Here is a 26504-nt window from a genome sequence, read left to right as displayed (position 1 = left end):
ATCAGTTCAAATCCAAGCCAGCGATCGCACAAAACAATTTGTAGCCGTACAGCAGCTGAGGTTGCAGGACAGAGCCAGTTAGCTCCGACTGCAGGATAGCAAACCCCTCCCCCACAGCACTTAAGAGATAAGGGGGCTGCTCCGTGGGGCTTTTATGATGCCCTGCGTTCAGGGGGGCCCCGGATTAGCTGTTCCGAGCTGAAGGGGAGAAAGGTGACACAGACTGGGGAAGGGGAGGAAAGCCTGCAGTTGCGTTTTCCGGCGGACGCACATATTCTAGGCGCCCGCTCGTCATTCCTACTTCCGGAAGAAAGCTAGCGCAGGGAGGCCGTGGTTACTGCTTCCGCCGGACGGCTGTCGATACGGCAGGGAGCCCTTGGCTGTGGCTGTTTCCGGCGGACGGATATTCAAAGGGGGCTGTTCGCAGTTTCTGCTTCCGGCGGAAGGATGTTTTGCTGCAGTCCGGTTTTAAGATGGCGGCATTGGTGGGTGAGTACAGGTCGGAGCTCGAGTGCTGGGTGGGAATGGGCTTCCCCTCATTTCCTTCAGCGGAGCGCCGCAGTGTGGCTGCTCAGTAATACCCTCATGCAGAAGTATTGTAGCAGGCAGCATTAATAAAGTGGGCTGCCAACAAAAAGGGCTGCTTTTTTTTTTTTCTTCTGACCTACATACGTCTATGTCGCCATTTTATACATAGCTGAACTTTCTCTGCCGAGGTTCACGCCCCACTCTAATTGTGTCACAGTTTGTATTATTGTTAATAAGAGCAACAACAGGACGGTAGCACATCACTTGTCAGCAATAGCATTTATGGTCACATATTCTTCAGAGTTACCTCAGATATTTTATTGGATTTACAACGGAGATCAGTTGTGAACGTTTTCTTTAAATTGGTGTTGAGTGGTGATATAAATATATCCCCTGAAGCAGCCCTTTTGAGGGTGAAACAATGGGCCTTGTAGAGTTAATATATAAGAAGGATATTATAACACATTATAAAAGATTTGTGGTGTACAGAGTGATGGTATTGTTTTAATGAGTATGTATGTATGTATTTGTTGGAGGGTTTGATGGATGGATGGGTTTTATAATGAGATGGTGTAGCATATAGTACATAGGATTTTACTATTTGGGGTGCACCTCAGATATTTTGTACTGATTTTGTATTTTTGAATACTGACGTAATAAATGCAACATGTGGATTGTAATAGTTTTTTGAATAATTGTGTAGGAATAATTTGGACCATATATTAGACCTCTGTTTGTTTTGTTATTGTATTGGGTTCAGAGGGAAATATACTCTTTGTATTCACATAATTCTGTTGCAATTATCTGTTTAAGTAATGGTATGAGATCTGCAGCATAAGCCGTACACAGGCTCAAGGAAGACAAAATGTACTGACTGGTGGAGACAAGGGAAAATAGATCATAGTGCTTCCTTTTAGACTTCTAGCTTCAATGGTTATGCATGTAAATATGCTTCAGGACCCACTTAACTATAGGCCAACTTCCAATTTAAACACTTTAGGCAAACTATTGGAAAAAATAGCCTATAGGCAGTTGAATGACTTTTTAATGGATAATACAATTTTGCATTGTTTTCAGTCTGGGTTCCGAAAGAATCCCAGCACCGAAACTCTGTTGGTTTTTTACCTTGGCTTTTATACTTGGCCAGTTAGATAAGAACTGCTCAGTTATAGCTGTTTATTTAGATATAACAGCCGCTTATGACCCTATAGCACATGATATTTTATTTAAACTATTAAATGGGTAGGAATCGAAGGTGTAGTCTATTAGTGGTTCACATCATATCTTTCAGGAAAACAGCAGGTTTGTTGTAGGGGGTCACATTCCAATTGGTATGAGATTCAACAAGGGGTCCCCCAGGGATCCATCTTTTCAGCTGCCTTGTTTTTTATTTGGTCTCCTTGTGTGATTTAATTGAAGAGCTAGGGATTGAGTTCAGAATATATGCTGACAATATTCAATTGTATTTTCCAATAGCAGGCTTCATTGAGAGCACAATAACTTGTATTTTGAATTTGTATGGCTAAAATTAACTTTTGGATGGAACAAAACAATTTACTGCAAATGATTTGCTTTATCCGCAAGATAAGGTTTCTGCCCGAAACTGAGGTTCCCCCTATTTGTGTTAATGGGGTCCAAATTCCAGTGCAAACTGTAGTAAAAAAAAAAGTTTGGGTGCTTTTTGATCCACATTTGACCCTTTTACCCCCTCCTGCAGGCAATTCTTAAATCCTGTTTTTTTTTGGGGGGGGGCGGTTGTTTTGTTTTTTAAGCTATGGATGCTGTGCCATGTAAAAATATATTTTGGATAAAAAACATTTCTGCATCTTAGTACAGTCATTTGTACTCTTGACAGTTGATTACTGTAATGCAATTTTCCAAAAGCTTAATGCTGTATTCAAGTTCACCCATTTTTTTTATTCATGCACTAACAGTTCTTGCTGCAGTTAAGTTAATTTTCATTGGCCTCCCAGCCTCAAGCATACAAGCTTTACGTATGTTGCAGAATCCCGGCTTTTTCAGTGGAATGCATTATCTGCATCAATACAAGCTATTAATGTTAAAGATTTTCAGAAAATAGGTGAGGGCCTTACTTTTTAAAGAAGCTTTTGGAGACATTGATAATGAGATTAGGTAAGATGTTTACAGTTTTCGTAACCATTAGGCAGTCTTATTCAGTGGATAATAATGGGAAGGGTCTTAATGTTTAATGCTGTTTATATGTTTGTTATAACCTGCTTAGCTTGGCAGGTTCGTTATAGGTGGGCTACAAAAATGATTTAAATAAATACGCATGGAACACAATACTTTTACATGAGGCAGAGTTGAGGCAGGATCAGGATTTACATGTGTACTTTTGATTTTTGAAAGTATGTGTGTAAATCCACACACACAAAGGGGCATCTGCTTTTGAGAATGTGATTAGTGAGTACTGTTTCTTGGTTTTGTTGCTGACCTCTGGTCCAAGGAATTTGCTTATGTCTTTAGCTTTTCTATGAATACCTTTGCTTTTGCATACTCTTGTGCAGGTGTCAATTTTGTGTATACTTGCACCTGTTGATTTATGCTCATAAAACCATATTGAAAATTTAAGATAAATATTGCATGCAGACTTGAACCTATTCAGGCTGTTTCAAAATTACCCTCCATGTGTTTTTATGTATCCTCAATTTACAAACAATGCATTCTGCTATTGTTTTCCATCAGGCTTTGTAACTATAAGTATATTGATGTTCAGTAAAGTCTAAGAAATTCCATTTAGGATAATTTATGGCACGCTTTCTTTCCATTGTCATAAAATGTTATTTCTTTCACGTGCCATGTTTCTCTCTAATGCAATGCTGAGAAATGCACGGACAGGCTGTCTTCAGAACTCTGCACTTTTATAGCTTTTTCAGCTTCTGTTAAAACTAAACTTTTTTTGTGGATTTTGTTTGCAGTTCCTCGCCTAACCCGCTGCAGGCTTTCCAGCTTGCGGTAAGTAGTGTGTCCAACTCTACTCCTGGTTGCAGTGACAGCTTTACCACATATATCTGCAGTTATTCTTCCTTCATCTAAGAGAAACTGACTTTCTGCTAGAGGGAAGATTTACATTCACTGATTTTCCTTTTAGCAGTCATATATTAAAACACAATCATTTTCCTTCATGGCATGAATTCAGTAATCTCCAGCATATGAACAGGGTTTGTTAACTTTTTTGTTTGTTTCACAAAGGTAAAGGAAACCATTAGGACCAGATAGGCCATATCTTCAGAAAACAATGTCTGAAGAAGAGATTTAATTACTGATTGTGGTGAAACAGGGATTTTTTTGTGCACTGAGAATCTTGTTTTGCCCTGGGAGCTCTGTTTTCCCCAGAGAGAACCCATTTCTCTTAAGCTAGCCTGCAGGTGGTGTTTTGGCCTTTTACAAGTCTGTGGTTCAAGCTGAATCTTGGGATACCTGCTCCTCTCAGTCAGATTTAGAAAGCATGTTTGCCAGGATCCTCAAGAAGTTGTAAAACTGTAAAATTCTGCAGTGTCATTGAGAGAGCTATTATTTTGAGTCCCAGTTGGAATGTCTGACACAGCCAACAGAGAACTAGCCCCAATACTGATTACGGAACTCTCCAGTCTTGGCTGAAAGTGCAGAGAAACTAGATCTGTGCCAAGGCGCCCGGTCCCAGAGCTACACATCCTTGAAGACAGCCTAACCTGAAATTCCCTGGGCACTGGATGAATACAGTGAAACTTGCATTCATAGTGTTAACACCATCTAGACTTACTTTACTTGTTGGCTGTTTGGGAAGGGTAAACAGAAAAAATGATTTATCTGCAGTGCTAATAAACTTTAGTTTAACTCTGTCCTTGTGACAGATTGACAATCCTAATATTTTATATGGTTTATAGATGCACTTCTAGGAACTGTGTAACCTTTGGGCTTTGTGGTGTCTTAGTATCATTGGAAATCTCCAGATAATAGCTTGTTTGCAGAGTACTTGTCCAAAGACGAGCAGGAACCCAGCTGGTGAACGGGAGGTTGCAAGTGTAAAGGCACATGCACAGGTACAGACATGTCTGAGCAGTGCTTGGCAGGGCCCTCTAAGTGTCCACAGGGTTAACACTGAGTGGGTTTTATGAGTAGCTTTATGACATATGACACTGATAGAATTTATTCTACTGCTAAGGTTGTCATTCTGTAGAGATTTACAGAACCTGCTCTTTCTGAGTGTGTGATTACAGTGGATACTGTTTCTTGGTCTTGCTGACCTTGGGCCAAGAGAGTTTGCGAGATGTCGTAACTTGAGCATTAAAGTTAGTAGCACTGTCTACTTTGGGAGTTCGGTATTGAACTGCAGAAATCCCCCTCACCCCAACTTTTACTGCCTTGCTGAAATTATTATTCTGTAACTGTACAGACAATGTCTTATATTTTCAGGCAGCAACTCTCTTCACACTCTGTATTGGGTTGTTTTGTTTTTTTTTTTTCATAGGCCCACACTCCTGGCTGCTCTTCAGGTTCGGGTCCTGCATCAGAGCTCAGTGACAGAAAATGCTCCCAGGTAATAGTTAATGTCTGGCCACTGCTCTTTACATAGTTATATATTTAGATTGTAAGAACATCAGAGGCAGATTAAGTGTTTGGGTTCCTGTGCAGGTGGGAGGAATGGAGGTACCAACGGCTAGGCAGCTGATTGGCTTATGTTGTCCAAAGTTTAGAGATGCAGATGTTACACTACAATCTGAATATGTTTGATAGCTGGAAGGGGGAGCATAAGTTTCTTAAGAATATAAGAAGTGCCATACTAGGTGAGACCTAGGTCCATCAAGCATAGCATCCCAACTCTGATGGTGGCAGCTTCATCCCTTTTATCATTTCTTTTTTTTTTTTGTTGTCATCCTCCTTTGAACCTTTTCTAGTTCTGCTATGTCTCTCGAGTTGGGGGCGACCAAAACTGTACACAGTACTCGAGGTGCAGTTGCACGATACAGAGGCAATATTTTCTAGTTTATTCTCAATTCCTTTTTGGATCATCTTTCACATTCTATTTGCTTTTTCGACCACTGCCTTGCACTGAGCAGAGGGTTTCAACATATTGCCCATAAGGACGCCAAGGTTCTTTACCTGGGTGGTGATTCCCAATAAAGAATTTCATCTGCAATTCAGTTGCCTGGTCTCTTATTCTCACAAAGTCCTTCTGCAGTTCCTCGCGAACCATTGCTGTTTTAAGACATTTGAATAATTTTGTGTTATCTGCAAATTTGATCACTTCACTCGTCATTCCCTTTTCCAGCTCATTTATGAATGTTAAACAGCACAGGTCCAAGTACCAATTCCTGTGGTACTCCACTAACGACATTTCTCCATTTGGAACATTGACCATTTAGTCCTACCCTCTCTATCTGGCCTTTTACCCAGTTAATATTCCACAATAGAAACTGCCTCCTATCCCATGACTTTATAAGTTCCCGAGGAGTCTCTCATGGGAGACTTAGTCAGATGCCTTCTGAAACTCCAAATACACTATATCAACAAACTCATCTTCTAGCTACATGTTTTATTTCACCTTCAAAAATTTCTAGAAGATTGGTAAAACAAGACCCTTTTGCTAAGATCATGTTGACTCTTCCCCATTAAGCCAGGTTTATTTTTATGGCCATTGATTTTGTTTTTAAGAATGGCATCTACCTGTTTGCCCAGCACCAACAGACTCGCTGGTTTATTGTTTCCTGAACCATCCTTGGAGCCCTTTTTAAAAATCGGCAACACATTGGCCACCTACCAATCTTCAAGAATCATGGCTGTTTTAAAAGATAGGTTACAGATTACTAGTAACATGTTAGCAATTTCATGTTTTGATTCTTTTAGAACTCTGGCTTGGTGCCATCTGGTCCTGGTGATTTGTTACTGACAATCTGATCTGTTAATCCTCCATTGCCACAAATATTTTGTATTAGTTGCTCAGAATCTCTATTAAAGAATATTTCAGATTTGGGTATATTCCCAACATCCTCCTCCCTAAAAACTGAGGCAAAGAGTTCATTGTTTTTCTGCTGTTTACTTGTCTTCCCTGAGCACTCCTTTTGCCCTTGGTAATCCAGCAGCCCAACTGACACACTCATAGGCTTTTTGCTTTGAATGTATTTTAAAAAGTTTTGCCTCACTAGTAAACTTTTTCTCAGTCTCTTTTGGCCTATCTAACTTGTCAGTGCTTATAATCTTGCCTATTTTAATCATTTGGGTCTGCTTTTCATTTTTTTGAATGGTGCTTTTCTTTAGCTTTACCTCGCCATTAAATCATGCTGGCAGTTGTTTGGTGGTCTTTTGAAAATTTTTAATGCATTGAATGTTTTATCTGGGCTTCCAAAATTAGTATATTTAAACAATGTCCACATTTTATCCTTGCAACCACTTTTTTTTAGCTTTTCTCTAATTCCTTCATTCTTCATAGTCTCCCTTTTTTTTTTAATGTTATGTGCTGCTGTTGTAGTCTTAGTTCTGTACATATTCAGATCATTCCAGACCAGTGGATTGTGTATCCCTACCAGCAGATGGAGTCAGAGAACAAAACTTTGGACACTGCTACATAAGAGAGAGTGCCACCTGCAGCCCCTCAGTATCTCTGACTCCAGCAGATGGTAGAGATGCAAACCTGCAGTCTAGGGTTTAGTAAAAAAAAAAAAAGTGTAGTTAGTTTAGATCAGCTGAGACTTTACTCCCTGAGGTGTTAGGCACCGTTGCAGGCCATCCCTCCAGTGGAGCTGGGCGTCCGGGAGGTTAGATACCCCTGACTGTATTTCACCTGCACCCCGCCGGAGGGCCTGATAACCAGAGGCTTCTGGTTTCCTCTGGTCCTGCTGAAGTTAAAGTTTTTTTTTTATTAAAAAAAAAAAAAAAAAGTGATTTCACAAACCTAATAAGTTCCTCAGGTAGGCCTCTGGTCCTAGGGCCCAGCTGGGACAGTGGGTACTGCAGCCCGAGGAGGAGACTGGTCAGTGACTGGAGTGTGAGGGGCTCTAGGCTGGTGCTACATCAGACGCGATTGCTTGCTATTTCAGGGCGCACGCTGGTTCTTTCTCACGTCCCGCAGTGTGAGTGACGCTTTCGCGGAAGGCAGCTGCGGGCTCCGGTGCCTTGGTCCACCGGTGGGTGGCAGAGTGTGGCTCCTTTTCGGCGGGTGCCATTTTCGTTGGAGCTCTCCTGTGGTTTGCTGCATGGCGCCGAAATCCAAGATGGCCACCTGCCGCATGTGTGGTGCGGCAGGGGCAGGTTGGATTTGCGTGCTCTCTGCATTAATTGTGAGTCGAGAGAGGGGGGCCGCTCAGACTAAGCCTCCGTTCGGCCGGGCCTCCAGCCTCTGCCTTGGAAGTCAGATTCTGACCTTATGGTGCAGGGGGGGAATTCCCCTCCCCCTCCCCCTTTTCCCCTATGGACCTGGTTTGCATGCCTCTGGATGACGTACAGCCCAAGCCCCCGCAGGGGGTGGGGGAGCAGCCTGTGGACTTCTCTCCTGAATTTGTGCTGCTTCTTCATCAGGCCTTTTTGGCCAATCAAAGATCTGGAATTAAAAGGACAGCGGAGTAGTCGGCAGACACATCCAGTGGGGGATCCAAATGTTCTTCTTAAGATCCCCTGGGTCTCTGTCAGGCGCAGGGTGATCTGGCCTCCAGTGGGAAAGCTTTGGGGATGCTGCAAGGTGGCCCTCTAGACACGCAGGGGATGGTCCCAGGATCTGATCACTCCCCAGACCTGGGAGATCCCGACACGGATGACCCGGCCTTGGATGGATTCCCAATCCAGGAGGGGGATGACCCTCGAGGTGTCCGGCTGTTCAAGCTGGAGGAGCTGTGCCCATTGATTCCCCAAGTTTTAGAAGAGTTGAAGTTAAGGTCTCCCAGGAAGAGTCTGATAGTGAGGGGGTCAATCCGGTGCTCGATGGTCTGCAAGGACAGACAACTGCCTTTCCTCTGCCCAAGAAGACCAAAAAGTTGGTGCAAGGGAGTGGGGGACTCCTGATTCCGGTTTGAAGATGGGCCGAGCAATGGTAAAAATTTACCTCCTCTTTCTGGAGACCTTGTACCTTCTGAAAGTGCCGCGCACGGATGCAGCTGTTTCGGCAGTGGCTGCTTTGAAAGACATGCGGGACCACAGACTGGAAATTCAGCTGAAGTGTTTGTTTGAGGTCTCTGAGCTCGGCCTGCGCGTGGTGGTGTGTGCCAGCGTGATGCAGCGTGTCTGTCTGTGTTGGGTACAGAAGGTTGTGGAGGCAGTAGCAGCGGGCAACTTTTTGCCCTTGCAAGCGGCTCACCTTGAGGCGGGAGTGGCTTATGTGGCTGATGCTCTCTATGATTTGGTTCGCACCTCTGCGCGTAGTTTGGTTTCCTCTGTGGCAGCTCACAGACATTTATGGTTACGGAACTGATCAGTGGACTTGTCCTCTAAGGCGCAGCTCTGTAATCTGCCCTTCAAGGGAAAACTGCTGTTTGGGGAGGATTTGGACCAGTTGGTGAAGCTATTGGGAGAGACTAAGGGCCATAGGTTGCCAGAAGATAGGAAGCAGAGTAAGAAGGTTTTTCCTTCATGAGCTCGTTTTAGGGTTTCTTAGTGTTTTCGTTCTGGTAAACCTGTTCCTCCCCCTGGGTCCAGGCAAGGCTCTGGTTATCTGCAGTCCTTTTGTGGAGGTTGTCGGACTCCCAGAGATGGTACAGGTCAGGGTTCAGGAGGTGGTAAGCCTCCCCAATGAGACCAGGGGCCCCCACTCCCATATAGAAGCTGTAGGAGGCAGATTATCCAGCTTCTACAAGGAGTGGGAGAAGATTACCTCAGACAGGCACAGTTACGCTCTGGATTTCTTGTTTCCAGTTCAGAACACCTTTGTAGAGTCTCGTGTGATTTCTCGCGCAGGCGAGAGGCCGTGTGGGCGACTCTCTAGAGGTTACTCGATCTTAACGCCATTTGTCCAGTCCCTCCTGCGGAGCAGGGCCAGGGTCGGTACTCGGTGTACTTCTTGGTTCCCAAGAAGGAAAGGGTCCTTTCGTCCTATCCTCAACTTGCAGAAGGTGAACTGGTGCCTACGAGTTCTCAAGTTCCGCATGGAAACGCTCCGAGCAGTACTTGTGGCGGTGTGCAAAGGGGAGTTCCTCGTGTCCTTAGATCTAACGGATGCTTATCTGCAAATTCTGATCCGGCAGGACCATCAAAGATTCCTGAGGTTCAAGGTGCTGGGTCGGCATTTTCAGTTTCAGGCTGTTCCCTTTGGGCTGGCCACAGCTCCTCGCACGTTCACCAAGGTGATGGTGGTAATAGCAGAAGCTCTGCACAAAGAAGGGATCTCTGTGCATCCACATTTGGACTATTGGCTCATCCAGGCGAAGTCTTGGGAGGACTGCGAGAGATCTCTCCACAGAGTGATGACCACCCTACAGTCTCTCTTGGTTGGGTCATCGATCTGCAGAAGAGCTAGTTGGTGCCCACTCAGTGCCTGGTATACCTAGGTGCGCAGTTCGACACTAAGACAGACAGAGTGTGGAAATTACAGACTCAGGTGAAAGGCCTTCTTCGCTTGACGGTGCCAACAGCCTGGGTTTATCTCCAAGTCCTGGGCTCCATGACGTCCACTTTAGAGCTGGTACCTTGGGCTTTTGCGCACTTGAGACTTTTACAGCGTGTGCTGTTGTCCAGGTGGAGCACTCTGTCGGAGCAGTTCCATATTCCGTTGCCTCTTCTTCAGGAACACACAGTCTCTCTTGGTGGCTGTTGCGTCGCAACCTGGAGAAAGGGATGAAGTTGTAACACCCCAACACCCCCCCCCCCCCCAGCTTGGGTGGTCAACTCTGAGGATGCCAGCCTCTCCGGAAGGGGAGCGATGTGTCAAGACAATACTGCTCAAGGACTGTGGTGAATGTTTGAGAAATCTTGGTCCATCAACAGACTCGAAACTCGGGCGGTTCGCCAGGCCCTTCAGGTGTTTCTCCCCTTAGTTAGGGGTCAGATGGTGCGTGTCTTGTCAAACAAGACAAGCAACCGAACCGATATGTACCTGTACATGATCTTCGGTATAGAAAAGTATTTAAATAAATAAAACACGACCTCAGTGGTATATATCAACAGGCAGGGAGGAACCAGGAGCCCTGCGATGGCGCTGGAAGCGTGACGTTTGTTCGCCTGGGCAGAGATTCTTCTCGGGGGGCATCGCCACATCCCATGTCACAGAAATTGTACAAGAAGACTTCTCAGCCGACAGCGCTTGGATCCCGGAGAGTGGGAGTTGTCCTCCGAGGCGTGGAATCACATTTGCGCCAGATGGTGCCCTCCGCGGTTGGACCTGATGGCGACTTGAGCCAACTCGAAAACTGTTCGGTTTTTCAGTCAGAGGGAACACGTATCAGTGGAGCTCGAAGCTCTGGTGTGTCCATGGCCAATGGGATTTCTTCTCTATCTCCCCCCCCCCCCCCCCCCCCCCAATGACCTCTCATAGGCCGCGTTCTCAGGTGGACAGAGTCGCATCGCAGGTCCGTGGTGCTCTTGGCTCTGGAGTGGCCCAGGCATCCCTGGTTCACGGATCTGGTACGACTAGCAGAGGACAGACCTCTTCGTCTAGCTCATTTTCCGTGCCTTCTACGTCAGGGGCCTATATTCTCGGATTGGGTCGATCACTTCTATCTCGCGGCTTGGCTTTTGAGAGGTGGAGGTTACATTTGAAAGAGTATTCTGAGTCTGTAATTTCCACTCTTCTTCAGGCTAGGAGACCTGCTACGTCGATGGTGTATGCCAGGGTTTGGCAGGTGTTTTGAAGGTTGGTACTTGCAGAGGAACCTGAGTCCAGTGGCTGTGGGGGTGTCCCAGATTATGGGTTTCCTGCAGCAGGGGTTAGCTAAGGGCTTAGCCTTTAACTTGCTTCAAGTTCAGGTAGCTGCTTTGGGAGCCCTCCTAGATGTTGCTCAAAGTCAGAAGCTGACGACTCATCTGGATATCATCAGGTTTCTTGGAGGAGCGAAGCTTTTGCGTCCGCCAGGGCACAAAGTATGCCCAGAGTGGAGCTTAAATTTGGTACTCCACACTCTATGCGAAGCAACGTTTGAACCATTGAAGAGGGCATCATTGAAGGATTTGATTCTGAAGACTGTGTTCCTGGTGGCTATCTGTTCGGCACGGAGGATTTCAGAGCTGCAAGCCTTATCCTGGAGAGACCCTTTCCTGAGAATTTACTGGGGGCAGGGTATCCTTGCAAACAGTTCCTTCCATCGTGCCCAAAGTGGTCTCTTCTTTTCATGTCAATCAGACGGTGGAACTTCCAGCTTTTCCGGACTGGTCCTGTCATTCCTCTCGGGAGAGGGAGCTGCATTTGTTGGACGTGCGGCACGGCCTTCTCCACTATCAGGAGGTTTCTAATGCTTTTCGATGGCCAGGCCACCTCTTTGTCTTATTTGCCGGGGCCAAGAAGGGAGACAAAGCATTGAAAACTACCATTTCTAGCTGGATTCGGGAAGTTATCGCTTCCACGTACATTTCTAAAGGAAAGCAGGCTCATGTGGAGTTGATAGCCCACTCCACAAGGGCACAGGCAGCCTCCTGGGCGGAGTGTCAACTTCTTTCTCCGCAAATTTGAAAGGTGGCTGTCTGGTCTTCCCTTCACGCTTTCACTAAGTTATCGTTTGGATGTCAGGGTGCAGGAGGAGGCATCTTTTGGTGAGTGTGTTCTGTGAGCGGGTCTTTCGGAGGCCCGTCCAGTATAAGATGGCTTGGGTACATCCCACTGGCCTGGATTGTTCTGAGTATGTACAGGAAAGGAAAATTGGTTCTTACCTACTAGTTTTCATTCCTCTAATACAGCAGATCATTCCTGAGGCCCACCCCATTCTGACTCCGAAAGACAATCTGGAGCTTTTGAAGGAATGATTGGATTTCTATTAAACAGGGCCGGTGGCTTACCAGTGTATGTTTCTTTGGTTTCGGGTGTCCTAGACCTCTGGTTAATTGGGAGGGATTGGTCACCCTTGGTTGAAGTTTAGTTTCATGGGCTTGGGTACAGGCCAATTATGAGGGACTGCAAGTAGCAGTGTCCAAAGTTTTTGTTCTCTGACTCCATCTGCTGGTAGGGATACATAACCCACTGGTCTGGAATGATCTGCTGTATTACAGGAACGAAAATTAGCAGGTAAGAACCAATTTTCCTTTCATGTCATCTCTCCATTGATTGTCAAATTCAGTTGCATTCTAATTGCTATTGTTTAGCAGCCCCACCAGAGTAACCCCTTGCACCAAGTCATGCGTTCCACAGAGGACTAGGTCTAAAGTAGCTGCCCGTCTCATCAGTTCTAGGACCATCTGCTCAGTGAAGCTGTCCTTTATGACATCTGTAAACTTAACCTCTAGCACGTCCCAATGAGACATTGGACCTATTCAATACAGGGGTAATTGAAATCTTCTATTAATGTTGCCAAATGTATTTGCCTTTATAATTTCAGCTAGCATTTCAAGTCTGTTCATTTTGGCCAGGTGGCTGGTAACATACACCCCGCTGCTATACTCTTACCCATCACATATGGAATTTTTCTCTTTAGGGATTCCACAGTGCATTTTGTTTCCAGCAGGATTTTTATCATGCTTGACTCTGACATCTTTTACTTATTTAGTGCCACCCCTCCACCAATTTGATCTGCCCTATCACAACATAATTTATACCTTGGCATCGGTGTCCCATTAGTTATCTTCCTTCCACTACATCTCTAAAATGCCTATAATGTCTATATCAGGGGTGGCCAACTCCAGTCCTTGAGAGCCACAAACAGGCTAGGTTTTCAGGATGACTACAGTGAATATGCATGATATAGATTTGCATACAAATCTATCATGGTATGTATCTTTGTATAATGCTATACATTCTAACTCGCCAGTCTTACTATTCAGATTTCTGACATTCGCATACAGACACTTAAGGTATGGGTTTTTTAAATTTGTACTTTCATTTCTCTTTGTATTCATAATTTATCAGCAAATGATACAGGCAGTTTAGAGTCATTTGCATATGGGTGCTCTTTGTCCATTTGTATAACTTCAGCCTTAATCACAAACTCTCTACTGGGATATTCTAACTTCCCTGTTTTTGCAACTATCTTTGGAAGGTATATCCCTCCAAAATACATGCTTCAGACTGCTTTCCTTCATGGTCTAGTTTTAAAAGCTCTATTTCCTTTTTAAATGTTATCGCCAGCAGCCTGGTTCCATGCTGGTGGAATAGGTTCCCCCTTCTCCAGAATCTTCTCCAGTTCTAACAAATCTGAAACTCTCTTCTTTGCACCATTGTCTTGATGTGATAAGCTTAGTGGAATTAGCACCGAAAGCTCCAACTATCGCTGTAGAAATCCTAGCAATTCCTGTTCCTTGGGACCTGGCTAGAAGAGCTGTACAGTGCCTGACAGTCACAGTCAAGGATCTGTGATTTCAAACAAAATGTCATACTGCGACAGTAACTTGGTGAAAGTTAACGACACAGGCATCGGATAAAACTGTGAAAACTTGTGCCTTTGAATCTCTGTCCAGAGAGAAAGTGGGAAGGATGCAGTGTGTGTATACTGGTGACTGTGCTCTCCCAGCAGCCAGAAGAGCCCTGCTGTTGTCTCTCAGAAGCCCGCCCTGCCCAGCAGCAGAGGGGAGTTTGTCATCACAAAGCTAGATGATCTGGTGAACTGGGCTCGCAGGGTGAGTACTCCTTGAGCTGGACTTGTAAAGAACAGAAGATAATCATTGGTTATGTGGATCCATTCATGCAAGAATGGGCAATGTGTTGTCACTCTGACAGTTTCAGTCCTTGCTTCCTACATCAGAATGCAGGACACTGAGCAGAAGACCATGTAACACTTCTAATAGCAATCCTAGCATGGAGAGCCTCACAGCACAGCAGTGACGGCTCCATTTTCCGTTATTGGGAGTTGAAGGACATAGGATCACTTCCCAAGCACAGGCATATTGAAATTCAGAGATCCTTTATTGGTACAGACAGGCAGTTAGGATGTGGTGGAAATACTTTGTTTTCATTTCTGCTGGTTGCTGGTTTTCTACTGCAGAGTTCCCTCTGGCCAATGACCTTTGGCCTGGCATGTTGTGCTGTGGAGATGATGCACATGGCTGCTCCTCGCTACGACATGGATAGGTTTGGTGTGGTGTTTCGTGCCAGTCCACGCCAGGCTGACGTGATGATAGTTGCTGGTACCCTCACTAACAAAATGGCACCAGCTCTTAGAAAGGTATGATTTTTTTTTTGGTCCTGTTCTTGTTCATAACCCCAGATCAGTCCAGACAAGTGGCGCTTGCATCCCTATCAGCAGATGGAGGCAGAGAATAAAAACTTTTCAGACACTGCTACATAAAGAGTGCCACCTGCAGACCTTCAGTATTTCTGTCTCCAGCAGATGTGTATACTGCAGAACTTTCAAATTATTTATAGGTTGGTTCTTTTAGTTCTATCCTAGATATGAGGGTTCCCTGTTCAGAGGGTGCTAACTTATTTCTCTTCTTGCCCTAGAGGGGGGGGCAAATTAGAGTTTAGTTGGAGTGTTAATTTTATGTCTTGGCTTGGATACTGGTCAATACTGAGGGACTGCAGATGGCACTCTCGGTTATGTCACAGTGCCTGAAAAGATTTTATTCTCTGCCTCCATCTGCTGGTAGGTTTGCAAAACCCACTTGTCTGGACAGATCTGTGGCATTCCAGGAATGAAAACTAGCAGATAAGATCCAATTTTCCTCTGTCACCCAACCAGGCTTTCCCATCATGTGTAATGAACTGAACTAGTCCTTCCTGTTCTCTCTGACTAATGTCCATAGCCTGGGCTATATGATTCACTGTGTGTACACGTTAGGGCACGTAAGGAGTCATGATATTGACCTGTGTGAGTACGCAAATCCCATTGCATGATTTGCTACATGTGATTAAGGCCCATGCCATGGTTTGCTCTGTGTGTGTAAGCCCTCCTGCCTTTGGAGAATATTGTAGAAATTACTTAACTGATAATTTCATTTTTTTTTAGTGTAGACAGATGGACTCAGCACCAATGGGTTATGCTCCCCTGCCAGCAGATGGAGATGGAGTCAGGTTGCAAAGCTGACGTCACAGTACATATAGCCCTGCAGTGACATCAGCTTTCCAGTATTCTACGTCTCCAGCAGATGGTGGACGTACTTCTCCCTACATGGATTGTTGTACTTTTTGGAAGAAGAAAATCTACTTTTTAAATTGAAGGAAAACTGAACCCCGCTGTCCTGCTGTGATACCTAAAAGGTTCCTCCCCCAGTTGAGAATTCTTGAGGTGATTTATGAGATCCCTCAGAGGTGTGCTTTGGTCCAGTAGCTGCTTCCCAGTGTGGACTTTGCTGCTTAAGCAGCTGAAAGGCAGCGGATGCAGGAAGCCAAGCGTGGCAGTGATGGCCAAAGCCCCCCTCCCCCCCCGAGACCGACTCTGTACTTGGCTGGTAAATGCTGAACCCAAGTAAGTTTAAAAAAAAAAAAAAAGACCTCCCTCCAAACATCTCTGAATCAGAGTTTTTGGTAAGACTTCCTTTGGTCTCCTTGCTTGGCAGACCATACAGATGTCATTCCTGACCACATTGGGGTAAGGGGAAGTGAGCTTCCGTGCGGGTTGAGCAGCCCCCATCCCGGTGGCCTAGGCCCTGCTTTCAGCTTGGTCTGCACACTGAGTGGTAGGCTGTGGTGGCGTCATCTTGTGTGCGTCTTTGCATACCATATTGCCCTCCATAGAATGTTGGTACACCCAGTGCGTCTGCTTTGCAACCTGACTCCGTCGCTATCTGTTGGCAACCAAGCGTAGTCCATTGGTCCTGGGTCCATCTGCCTACACTCTAGGAAAAGGAAATTGAATGAATGCTTGATTTATGGTCTCCGATTCTCAAGCTGTACGTCATGAATGATGTTTCTTTTCAGGTGTATGATCAGATGCCAGAACCTCGGTATGTGGTCTCCATGGGGAGGTTAGTGCTACTCTGATATACTCCTACTTTCTTCTGTTTTTTCATGAGGATATTTGTGTTCCTGCTAATTGGTACATGGGAGGTTTCTGCTTACTTACTGATATTTTGCTGGTGTGTTTCCCTCTGCCCCACAAGGATTGATTCTTTTCTCCTGCAGATGAATAATGACTTGCAGCTCTTAATCTGTGGGGGAACAGAGTTCCACCATGTATTTTCAGACTAAGAGGCAGAGCAGCTGGGGTGTTCTGTTTCAGCCCCTCCCCTCCAGGCAGCCTGCATGGAAGAGGGGGGTGAGACTGAAGCAGAAAGCAGCCATTCTGCTCCGTAATTCAGCCTTTGCCTCTCTTGTTCTACAGGGACATGGAGTAGAGCCAATAGTGTGAAGCAGTTCTGGTGGGCAAAGGATGGCTGGGGGGTTGAGCACTGGTGGGAGCTAGGAATGGAATAGCATTGGGGTAAAGAGGATGAAGTGTGTTTGGGCGAGTTCATCTCCAATTCTGGCCTCACTTCCTCACATGGCTTGATCTCCTTGCCTGTGCTCCACAGTCCTGTTACCTGTTTGTCTACAAATTAATCCTGGATCATTTGGCTTTCTTCTTCAATGCAAGGCAGAAAGCTTGGGTGGTGTTTATGGTGTAATGAACTTGACTGAGCAAAGGGAAGGCCTGTATAAGGTGTAGCAGACTATGTTCATGTGTGCATGGAGTAAAGTACTCTTATACAATGTAGTAGACCTGGCCTCTTGTGTACAGAGAATGTTTTGCAGGATTGACTACATGCAGAGAAGGGTACACTCTATGGTGGGTGATAGTTAGGACAGGGTTGAAACAAAAGCAAAGTAACTGCCCCATACCTGTGGGCTTTCTTTTTTCCCTAGCTGTGCCAATGGTGGGGGTTATTATCATTACTCCTATTCAGTGGTGAGAGGATGTGACCGCATCGTGCCTGTTGACATCTATGTCCCAGGTAATGTGTAGTGCTGAATGGTAGTGGGATGCAGAGAGGTGGCAACAAAGGATATCTGCTTACAGATGTAGTTTCTCCCCACAGGCTGCCCACCCACAGCAGAGGCCCTGCTCTACGGAATCCTGCAGCTTCAAAAGAAAATCAAACGTGAGAAGAGACTGAGAATCTGGTACCGGAAATGAGTCCATGCTCTTGGTACTGTAGCAATGCTGCAGGATGCTAGAATGACAGTCCTAGCTCTGTGTTCAAACCTATCCTGATGAAGCTGGTGTGTTCCTTGATATGGACCTGTGTGGTGTACCCTATGGGAGTCCTTTCCACATCAGCTTGTGTGGGGGCACAACAAGGATACAGCTGATTTTTGTTTTTGACAGTTGTCTATAGAAATAAAGTATAAAGATTGATTTTGAAGATAAAATGATTTTGTGCCCCTTTGTAATTTTTGCATGACTTTGGAAAAAGCACAGATAACTTGTGGTCTCTGGAGCCTAGCTCCTGTGTAGGAGACCTGAATTAAGACCTTTATACGGTAAATTATATTGCAGCGGAGGGATTCAGTGCTTCAGGAGAACCCCTGATGGCAGAGAGTAATGCTTGATGGTTTCACTTTAAACAACCTCAGCATGGAGTACTCATTTTACCCAGTACATAGCCTGTGTTTATCTTAGCTTCCAGCATGCATTACTTATCTTACCCAAGCATGTGTCTTAAGAGTTAAAGGGATAGGGTATGGAAATAAGATGGTAAGGCCCCTTGAGTATGCCCAATTCACTTCTTGGTGCAGTAGCAAAGAGCACAATTGATCTCTGGCTTTCCTTTCACTTCCTCAAAACTAGGGATCTTCTGTGCTTATCCCAAGCTTTCTTGAAAATTGTTTTCCATCTGTATTTTTACCACCTCCACTGGGGAGATGATTCCATGCATCCACTGTCCTTACTCTGAAGATATATTTTTTTTATATTATTCCTGAGTCAGGCCCTTGGTGTTATCAAGAGGGAAAATGCTAAAAAAAAACCAAACCTATTTGGTTGGAACCCTGTAACAAGGGATGAAGTCCATGGGGGGGGGGGGGGTGCTCTGTTGGCTTTGAAAAATAAATCCAAAAAAGCAATTTATTCATTTGCTTTCATGAGGAAACAGTTTTTCTTGAGTGATGTGGGAAATATGAAGTAGACTTCTTGGACGATTTTGAATTTATCTGAGCATTTGTTAGCGCTTCCAGACTTTCAGGTCGATCCAGTAAAGTGTGCTCCGTCGGAGCGCACTGTCACCCTGCTCTGGACGCGTGTTTTCCCTTACCCCTTATTCAGTAAGGGGAGGAAAACACGCGGCCCACCCGCAGCACCTAATAGTGCCCTCAACATGCAAATGCATGTTGATGGCCCTATTAGGTATTCCCGAGCGATCCAGTAAGTAAAATGTGCAGCCAAGCCGCACATTTTACTCTAAGAAATTAGCGCCGCCCAAAGGTCGGCGCTAATTTCTTCCGGCACCAGGGAAGTGCACAGAAAAGCAGTAAAAACTGCTTTTCTGTGCACCCTCCGACTTAATATCATAGCGATATTAAGTCTGAGGTCCCCAAAAGTAAAAGGAAAAAAAAAAAAAAAAAAATTTTGAAGTCGGGCCGAAAACCGGACGCTCAATTTTGCCGGCGTCTGGTTTCCGAGCCCGTGGCTGTCAGCGGGCTCGAGAACCGACGCCGGCAAAATTGAGCGTCGGCTGTCAAACCCGCTGACAGCCGCCGCTCCAGGCCAAAAGGAGGCGCTAGGGACGCGCTAGTGTCCCTAGCGCCTCCTTTTCCTCGTTTGCACCGCGTCGCCTAATTTAAATACTGGATCGCTCGCACCGGCGAGGGGCCGGTGCGCGCGCCGGGAGAGCGGGCGTTAGTCCGCTCTCCCACGGACTTTACTGGATCGGGCTGTCTGGTGGGTGAGAGGCATTATTTGTACACAGAACACAAATACTGGTATCTTTTCTAGTCTTCTTTTCCATCTTCAAGTTGAAGACACCACAGTGGCTTGTGTTCAGCCAGCATGCAGTGAGGCGATGAGCTGGGAATGTGCTTTACGCTGCCAACTCTCCCTCATGAATGGAGAGAAGTGTGTTCTGGGTGGCGAACTTCCTCCAAGAGGGAGACAGTTTCCAGGAATTGCAGATGCCTGCCTTCCCCTTTAGGTGCAGCTCTGGCTGCTGGGAGGTGCAAACCAATTTAGTTTAATGTTTTAGAATTGTTGGTATGATCATCTTGGGGAAGGAATAGTATCGGCAGTCCGCTGGTGGAATCAGCTCCAGCAGGTTCGTGCTAATGGCCTCCTTCCTGAAACCAGCCTCAAGCAGGTGTGGAGTTTGGGTCTCCTGAGGGGAAGAGAAAAGAAGATCAAAGGGTTTTTTGTTTTTCTTAATCTGATTCTCTTATTATAATGTGGCAACAGCCATGTTTTCAAAGTTTACAAAATGTGTACGAGGTTAAAGCTTTATGAATTGCAAAAAGGCCATGGGAAGCAAAGTCCATGCTTGCTCTGGAAAGGGTTTGCCAGGTTTGAACAGCTCTCCACCCACCTGAAACATCTTTTGGATGTCTGTGTACTGAGCTTTAAGGAGCTCTCCCCACGATGTCAAGTTGCAGTAGGTAAGGACACCCCCAGGTTTCAGCAGACGGTAAGCATGATCCTGCATCGGGAAAAATCAACAAGTTGCTGGGGCGATGGTAATAAAGATGAAGGGATACTTCTCATTCCTTTAGCTATGTACATAGTTACAGTATGAGAGGTCTAGAATGGGTAGATGTGAATCGGTTATTTACTCTTTCGAATAATAGAAAGACTAGGGGGCACTCCATGAAGTTAGCATGTGGCACATTTAAAACTAATCAGAGAAAGTTCTTTTTTTTACTCAACGCACAATTTAAATTCTGGAATTTGTTGCCAGAGGATGTGGTTAGTGCAGTTAGTATAGCTGTGTTTAAAAAAAGGTTTGGATAAGTTCTTGGAGGAGAAGTCCATTACCTGTTATTAATCAAGTTGACTTACTAGTAATAGCAGTGGCTATTTTCTATCAGTAGCATGGGACAGACTTAGTTTTTGGGTTCTTGCCAGGTTCTTATGGCCTGGATTGGCCACTGTTGGAAACAGGATGCTGGGCTTTATGGACCCTTGGTCTGACCCAGTATGGCATGTTCTTATAGTAGAAAATATTTAGGGAATTGAGCTTTACAAGACAGCATGCTTCTGAAGATCATGTGCAGGGATTTTAGTTGTTGGTAGCTGGAGTGATTACATTTTCTGTAGACAATAAGCCACATTCTACCAGCCCAAGCCCAATTTTGATTTTGCTTACCTTAATAAAGTTGAATTGATGAGTGTGCCAGCTCTCTGCAGAGAGAGGGTAGGTATCATAAAGGATTCCTGTTCAGAGAAACATTGAGAGAGAGCAAGCTACAGTATGTGTAAGGCAAAGAGTGGACAGAACAGTCTTTTTCAGGGCTTCATTGGATGTAGCTAAAAAACCTCTTAATATACTGGCTACGTCCCAAGCAGGCATAGTACAAAGGACCACCCCATGGGCAGTGATAGTCAACATACCACCACCTCCTAAGTCTCATGTAAAAATCCTTTAGAGGAAGTACTGTCAAACGCGATCAGTTTCATTTTCCTGAATTGAAAAGTCCAATAATGGTTCTTGCAAATCTAATTTAAGGAAGCATATAGTGTTGCTGCATGGTGCAGAAGCCCACCCTGCTTTCTCTCTCAATATCTCTCCTCTTTTCCTCCTATCTGCCTATAGTGCAGCCACTCTGTGCCCTGTAGCGTGGTATTCTGCTCTTCCTGCGCCCCCCCCCCCCCCCCCCCCCCATCCACATGCCTTGTGTATTGATGCATTTCAGTAGACAGTTATGTATTACATAAAAGGTTCTGTACATTTTTGTGGGCAGTTTGTGGGTTGGATTTTTTTTGGGGGGGGGGGGGGGGGGGTTTATGCATTTCTACTACCGTCAAAATGTCCATCTGGCAATGTTGGCACAACATCTTCCCATAATCCCTTCAAGGGGACGATCTGGTAAAGAAAAAAAAAGGCAATGAGGACACAGGAAAGGGAGGCGTCAGACTCGTGCTTTCACAAAAGGGAGCAGAAACGTCGCTAACGCATACACATATGGAAATGCAATGTGAACCTCAAACAAATGTAGTTGCAGACCTAAAACTCATGGATAGGGTAGGTGACCGGGTCTAGGACAACACAATTAGAGATGGGAGGTAAAGTTGCATTATTCTATAGATGAGGAAAGGAACCAGGAGAACAGGTGCGGTGACTAAAAGAAGAATGTGACAGAACTGGGCCATGATATGTATTGTTGATCAATAGTGAAATTTTATGAATGATAGGGAAAAGCTTATAGATAGATGTCTAGGGCAGACAGGGTTTGTGGTTTGTACTTTATGGGGTTGTTCCTTGGCCCATTCCACAAGTCGTTGGAACACGCCTTCATTGCACTCAACAATCCAGTGCTCCTCGATGTTAAACTCCTCCACTTTGCTGGCTGCAATGGCCATACCAAAACCAATTTCCAGCACACGTCCACCTGCAGAATATAAGAGCAGAAAGCTAAGCATGAGAAGCATCATATGTATGAGATGGATTCGGTCACTGATGCTACAGGCAGAATGTAAAGTGTTCTAGTAAAGCATTGTTTTTATTAATACTAAACTCACATGTAGTACATCAAAACAATCTCTTCCACCTTCCAAAATGGTTGGCTATATTCCTGGTCTAGGGAGGAGGGCTAGGGCTGCACTAAGGGAGTGTATGTATGTTCATCTACTTAAAAGGGTAGAATACAAATGACAGGATTGTCCTGGAGGAAGAGGATGTGAATATTTATCTATTTACTAAATGTTTTTATATACGGCCAATAGAAAAACCATGGTATGTGGATGATAAACACAAAATTAGTCAAATAATGCAATCAAGCCTGACTCAATAAAATTTAAATATCCTGTAACTGTTTAAATAAGGGGAGATGAGGCACATTTTTGCCTTGAGAGGTAATGTGAGGGCAGAGAAATTCAGACTGAGGTTTAGAAGGTATGAACAGGAACTGCCAATCTCCACCCTGCTCTGACTTGCTGCTGCTTGTCCCTGCAGCATACTGGACTGGATTGTATTAAAGTAAATGGGAGACTGATCATTTAATATTAAGCATCCCTAATAAGTGGGTCCTGCCCTGTGGCTGGTACTGGAGATATTTCTTTGCAGCATGGAAAGGAAGAATTGGGCTAACTGGTCTTTTTCTTCTGTCTCCTACTCTGTACCTCAATACTATAGTGCAGTGGTTCTCAGCCTAGTCCTTTGAAACACATTTAGCTACTCTGGCTTTCAGCATATCCACAATGAATATGCATATGATATCATACATGGCAATATCATGATTTACATACACTGCCTCCATTGGGTGCAAATCATAATCATTTATGAAGTTGATGCCACCATTGTAGAACTAGGAATGCCTGGGCCTGATGCACCAGGCTTTGGTGTTAAACCTGTAGTGGGGGCAGAACCATTCTTGTTGAACTCAGATGTCACTTTTGTCAATTTGGGGAAAATACAGGTATACAGTATTCATCTGGTTTAAAAAAAACAAAACAGCTAATGCTTTTCAGAAGTGGTAGGGGCTCCACTGTAAATAGTTCCAGCAGTATCCTGCTTAGACTTTTGCACTCCTATTTGTAAAGCCAGCTTGGATAAGAAGAGGGCTGAAGAGCCATTGAAGATACACTTTGTAGAGAGGGATAAAGCAGCACAAAAGTCCCAAACTTGTGAGACTGACCAGGAAAAAAAGTAGTACTGTAAAATTTACAAATTCAAAAGCAATAAAAAAAATACTTAAGTGTTTTAGAACAAGTCTCTAGAAAGCACTACTACTTTAATGATTTCTGACCCTTCTACCAGATTTTATGAGATCCTGCTAAATGCTGCCTGGACTTTGACTGCAGCAAAGAAATGCTGTGAAATCCCTTGATCTGGAACCAGGGCAGGGTGGGACTTCAGCCTTGCCTTGAGATAGGACTGCACCCTTTTTCATAGATTGAGCAGCACCTGTTAAAAAGTTTGTGACATGAGAGCAAATGTTTAAGGAAGGTGGCAGCAGCAGCTGTTCTTCCATTTTCTATTCTTAACTCTAGCCCAGATTTCTTTTTCTAATAACCCACTATGATAGTTATAGCGCCTCTTCATGTTGCAGCATTTTAACCCAGATAGAATGGCTATACAAAGATTCAACATTTTAAAAAGTGAAGAGGAGGCTGCAACAAGGCCTGTCAAGTTATTTTAAAGCAAGCAACCCAACAAAAATTACTATGCTCTGACATACTCTCCCCGAATGTACTTTATGGATCTTGGTCAGTCCAATCATTTTGCTTAATTCCAGTACAAATGGTAGGGTAAGGGTGTGCAATTGGCCTTATCGATGGAGGGGCAAAGTCTCTGCTCCCTCTATGCCTGCATGTACTCTATCCCTTCTGCAGGAGCCTTTTCCTGGCTAGACATGACTACTGACCATTCTAGGCAAGACAAGGAAACTCCTCTCTTCCCTCCCCTGAGTGCCTTCTCTATTCTTTCCAGGATCCTATAAAACTGAAGGGTCAGTTTACACTAGCAATCCAGCGCTGAGCTACCTCCTTTCTCCCGATTTATCAGGCAAGCTGTTCTTATCTGTGCCCTTCTGCACCTTATGCCTCGAATGGCCTTCCTGAGTCGGTACAGCTTGTTCCCTCTCCTAGCTATATTCAACTCCTGCCCAACGATGAACTCGCTTTCACAATAAAACAGATTTAAACTTAAGACGTAAAAACCCCTCGCTGTTCAATATTCTCACTTTAATAGAAATCTATTCGTCGTGTCTGTGTTACAAGCCCCTGCTCAGTGGAGCTTTATCTACAGCTTTGTGATAAGTAGTAATAACTATCGTACCCAGTGTGTTACAAAACTTATACCTTCCCCCCCCCCCCATCACAAAGTTACATAAACGTTTTAAGTTATAGTAGTGGGTGGTAGCCAGCCCAGCAATGAAACGTTTAATAGATGACAGTTTCGATGCAACCACACAAGTGCAGAAGGGGGCCTAGAAGCCTGGCACTATAATGACTGGGAACTGGAGGAGCGAGGGGGGCAATGAGGGAGGGGTCTCTTCTGGCTGCTGTGAATGCAGAGCTATGGGACTACTTGTCACGTGCTTCCAAGTAAGGTTAGACTAGGTTTAGGCTCCGGACTGGAATCGGGGTGGAGAAAGATATAAAGTAATACTTTCATTGGCACAAATTTTTTTTTAATTATAGTTTTAGCTATATGTCTGTCTAAAGCAGCTAAATAGATCTAGATCCCACCGAAGGATCTGTCAAGCTGCAAACGTTTTGCACTTTGATTTCTAGTCCCATTTTTTTTTTTTTTATAAAGAAAGTAGTCAAGCAGAAATGCATCGAGTCCCTCCACGTGTCAAATGCAGATAGTGAAGAATCTACAAAATACCATCTTATACTATGCTATCTGTAACACTAAACGAGAAGGCGCAGGTCAGCTCCTTGCTGAAAATGTTGTCTTGTTACATTAGGACCGAAGAAGGTACATTCAAGGGTTAGAACCTGGTCATATCGAGGGGAAGCGGGGTAGTGCCCCAAAATCAAAGGGGTTGCTTCCTAAGGGAGGATTTCAGTAATTCTATAAAAAGCAACTCTGGTGCTCCCCGGACCTACCTCTGGAGGCGGCCACCGAGGCCAGGGCATGCATGTAGGGGGTCTCCCAGCGCTCCATCACGGGCTTGCCCAGGATCTGCAAGTGCGTGTCCGTCTCATCGTAGCCGGCGGTCGCCTCTTTCCAGGAGGGTTTGCAGTTCTCGCCTTGCGAGAAGATGGGGGCGGCAGAGCTCATAGCTATCCGGCGCAGGCGAGGAGAGGAAGGAGGAGAGGCGGCCCAGACCCTAGGAGCAGGAGCCCACTGCGGGGCAGGACGAAGTGCAAGGTACAGGAGGGAGGAGAGGCTGGGAAGGCAGAGTGGGAGGGGAGGGGAGGGGAGACGCAGGGCAAACGCAAGGTGGGAGGGACTTGGAGAGGCCGCCTAGGGAGGAGCAGACGGGGGAAGAGAGTAATCCCACTATAGGGGCCGCAGTATGCCTGGGAGCTCCAGAGGTCATTGTGCACTATCCCCGGGGAGAAAGGGGACGCTTTAGAGGCTTATATGAACCTAAGAAGAAGAAATGAATAGACTGAAGGTTAAAAAAAATACAGGAACCAAACAAAGGCACGCCGAAGAAAAAGGATCAAACAAAGCACAGATAAGGAGGAATGACCAGACAAATCAGCTAAGAAGAAAAGAATGAAATGTAAAAAAAAAAAAAAAAAAAGTTTATAACGCATCTCATAGATTCCTTAAGAAAAAAAAACCCAAAACTTTGCCAAATGAATAAAAGGAACCCACCAAAACAGAAAAAGAAAAACTTTTTCAGGAATAAACAAAGCACAAGGTAGATTAGACAGAAAAATAAGCAATGACAAGGATCTTACAAGTACCTTAAAAATGGCAATGCCTGTAGTATAGCAGGAACCCCAGCTGTACTGAGCACAAAACAGACAAAGGAAGCTTTGTCTCCCAACAGCCCTTTATATAGCCTGAAAGCTTCCCGTACCACAGCTTTTCAAAATGTGTTTTTCTAACATTAAAATCAGCAAACCTATAAACTTCAGCAATGTAACCAAAAAGAAGTGCACTTTTGTTACTAGCACACAATTTAGACGCTGTATGTAATAAACTCCTGAGTGCCAGAAACGCAAATTTCTCCCTAAGCACCCCCAATTTTACACTGCTCTGATTACAATATAGTTTGAATACTGCATAGGGCTGCTCGTGTGTTAGGAAAACAGGCGCTCTGTTTCGGTGTGTGTTTGCTGCACACATTTTATTACATCGGCCTCTATATCAGGCCAATACTGTAAAGTGTGCTTGGCCGAGCGCACTGTTTAACATGCGGTTGGACATGCGTTTTCGATACGTGTCCA

At 44.9% G+C, this 26504-nt stretch overlaps 2 protein-coding genes across 6 annotated transcripts; one reads left to right on the top strand and one right to left on the bottom strand.

The window, feature by feature from the left end:
• The first annotated feature begins 286 nt into the window (after window positions 1-286).
• NDUFS7 (NADH:ubiquinone oxidoreductase core subunit S7) lies at window positions 287-17881 on the top strand. Of its 5 annotated transcripts, none has more exons than XM_029613224.1 (8): window positions 287-489; window positions 3468-3504; window positions 5000-5068; window positions 14106-14208; window positions 14574-14753; window positions 16448-16494; window positions 17372-17460; window positions 17545-17881. In XM_029613224.1, the coding sequence occupies exons 1-8, from the start codon at window positions 474-476 to the stop codon at window positions 17640-17642; spliced, it is 639 nt and encodes a 212-aa protein (XP_029469084.1). In that variant the 5' UTR covers window positions 287-473; the 3' UTR covers window positions 17643-17881. The 5 variants fall into 5 exon arrangements, with proteins under 5 accessions (XP_029469084.1, XP_029469083.1, XP_029469085.1 ...); XM_029613223.1 differs by having other exon boundaries at window positions 319-489; window positions 14103-14208; XM_029613225.1 differs by lacking the exon at window positions 287-489 and adding an exon at window positions 2637-2661 and having other exon boundaries at window positions 14103-14208.
• A 1550-nt stretch (window positions 17882-19431) lies between these two features.
• On the bottom strand, window positions 19432-25507 carry GAMT (guanidinoacetate N-methyltransferase). The gene is made up of 6 exons (XM_029613597.1): window positions 25206-25507; window positions 21894-22039; window positions 21450-21513; window positions 20797-20864; window positions 20020-20130; window positions 19432-19815 (listed from the first exon to the last, which is right to left on the bottom strand). Exons 1-6 carry the CDS (start codon window positions 25378-25380, stop codon window positions 19675-19677), a joined length of 705 nt encoding a protein of 234 aa, XP_029469457.1. The 5' UTR covers window positions 25381-25507; the 3' UTR covers window positions 19432-19674.
• Window positions 25508-26504: the final 997 nt, after the last annotated feature.

The sequence above is a fragment of the Rhinatrema bivittatum genome, chromosome 8 (assembly GCF_901001135.1).
Source record: "Rhinatrema bivittatum chromosome 8, aRhiBiv1.1, whole genome shotgun sequence".
Classification (NCBI taxonomy): domain Eukaryota; kingdom Metazoa; phylum Chordata; class Amphibia; order Gymnophiona; family Rhinatrematidae; genus Rhinatrema; species Rhinatrema bivittatum.
Note: the sequence above shows the minus strand (reverse complement) of the source record. Positions and strands in the feature narration are given on the sequence as shown.

What these genes read in the sequence shown, in the direction of transcription:
- GAMT (XM_029613597.1), bottom strand. Translation starts at nt 25,380, where the DNA reads ATGAGCTCTGCCGCCCCCATCTTCTCGCAAGGCGAGAACTGCAAACCC. An exon ending in CTCGGTGGCCGCCTCCAGAG is followed by an intron (nt 22,040 to 25,205) that starts GTAGGTCCGGGG and finishes TATATTCTGCAG; the next exon opens with GTGGACGTGTGCTGGAAATT. An exon ending in ACATCCAAAAGATGTTTCAG is followed by an intron (nt 19,816 to 20,019) that starts GTGGGTGGAGAG and finishes TCTTCCCCTCAG; the next exon opens with GAGACCCAAACTCCACACCT.
- NDUFS7 (XM_029613223.1), top strand. An exon ending in GTGACAGAAAATGCTCCCAG is followed by an intron (nt 5,069 to 14,102) that starts GTAATAGTTAAT and finishes GTGCTCTCCCAG; the next exon opens with CAGCCAGAAGAGCCCTGCTG. An exon ending in TGTTGACATCTATGTCCCAG is followed by an intron (nt 17,461 to 17,544) that starts GTAATGTGTAGT and finishes TTCTCCCCACAG; the next exon opens with GCTGCCCACCCACAGCAGAG.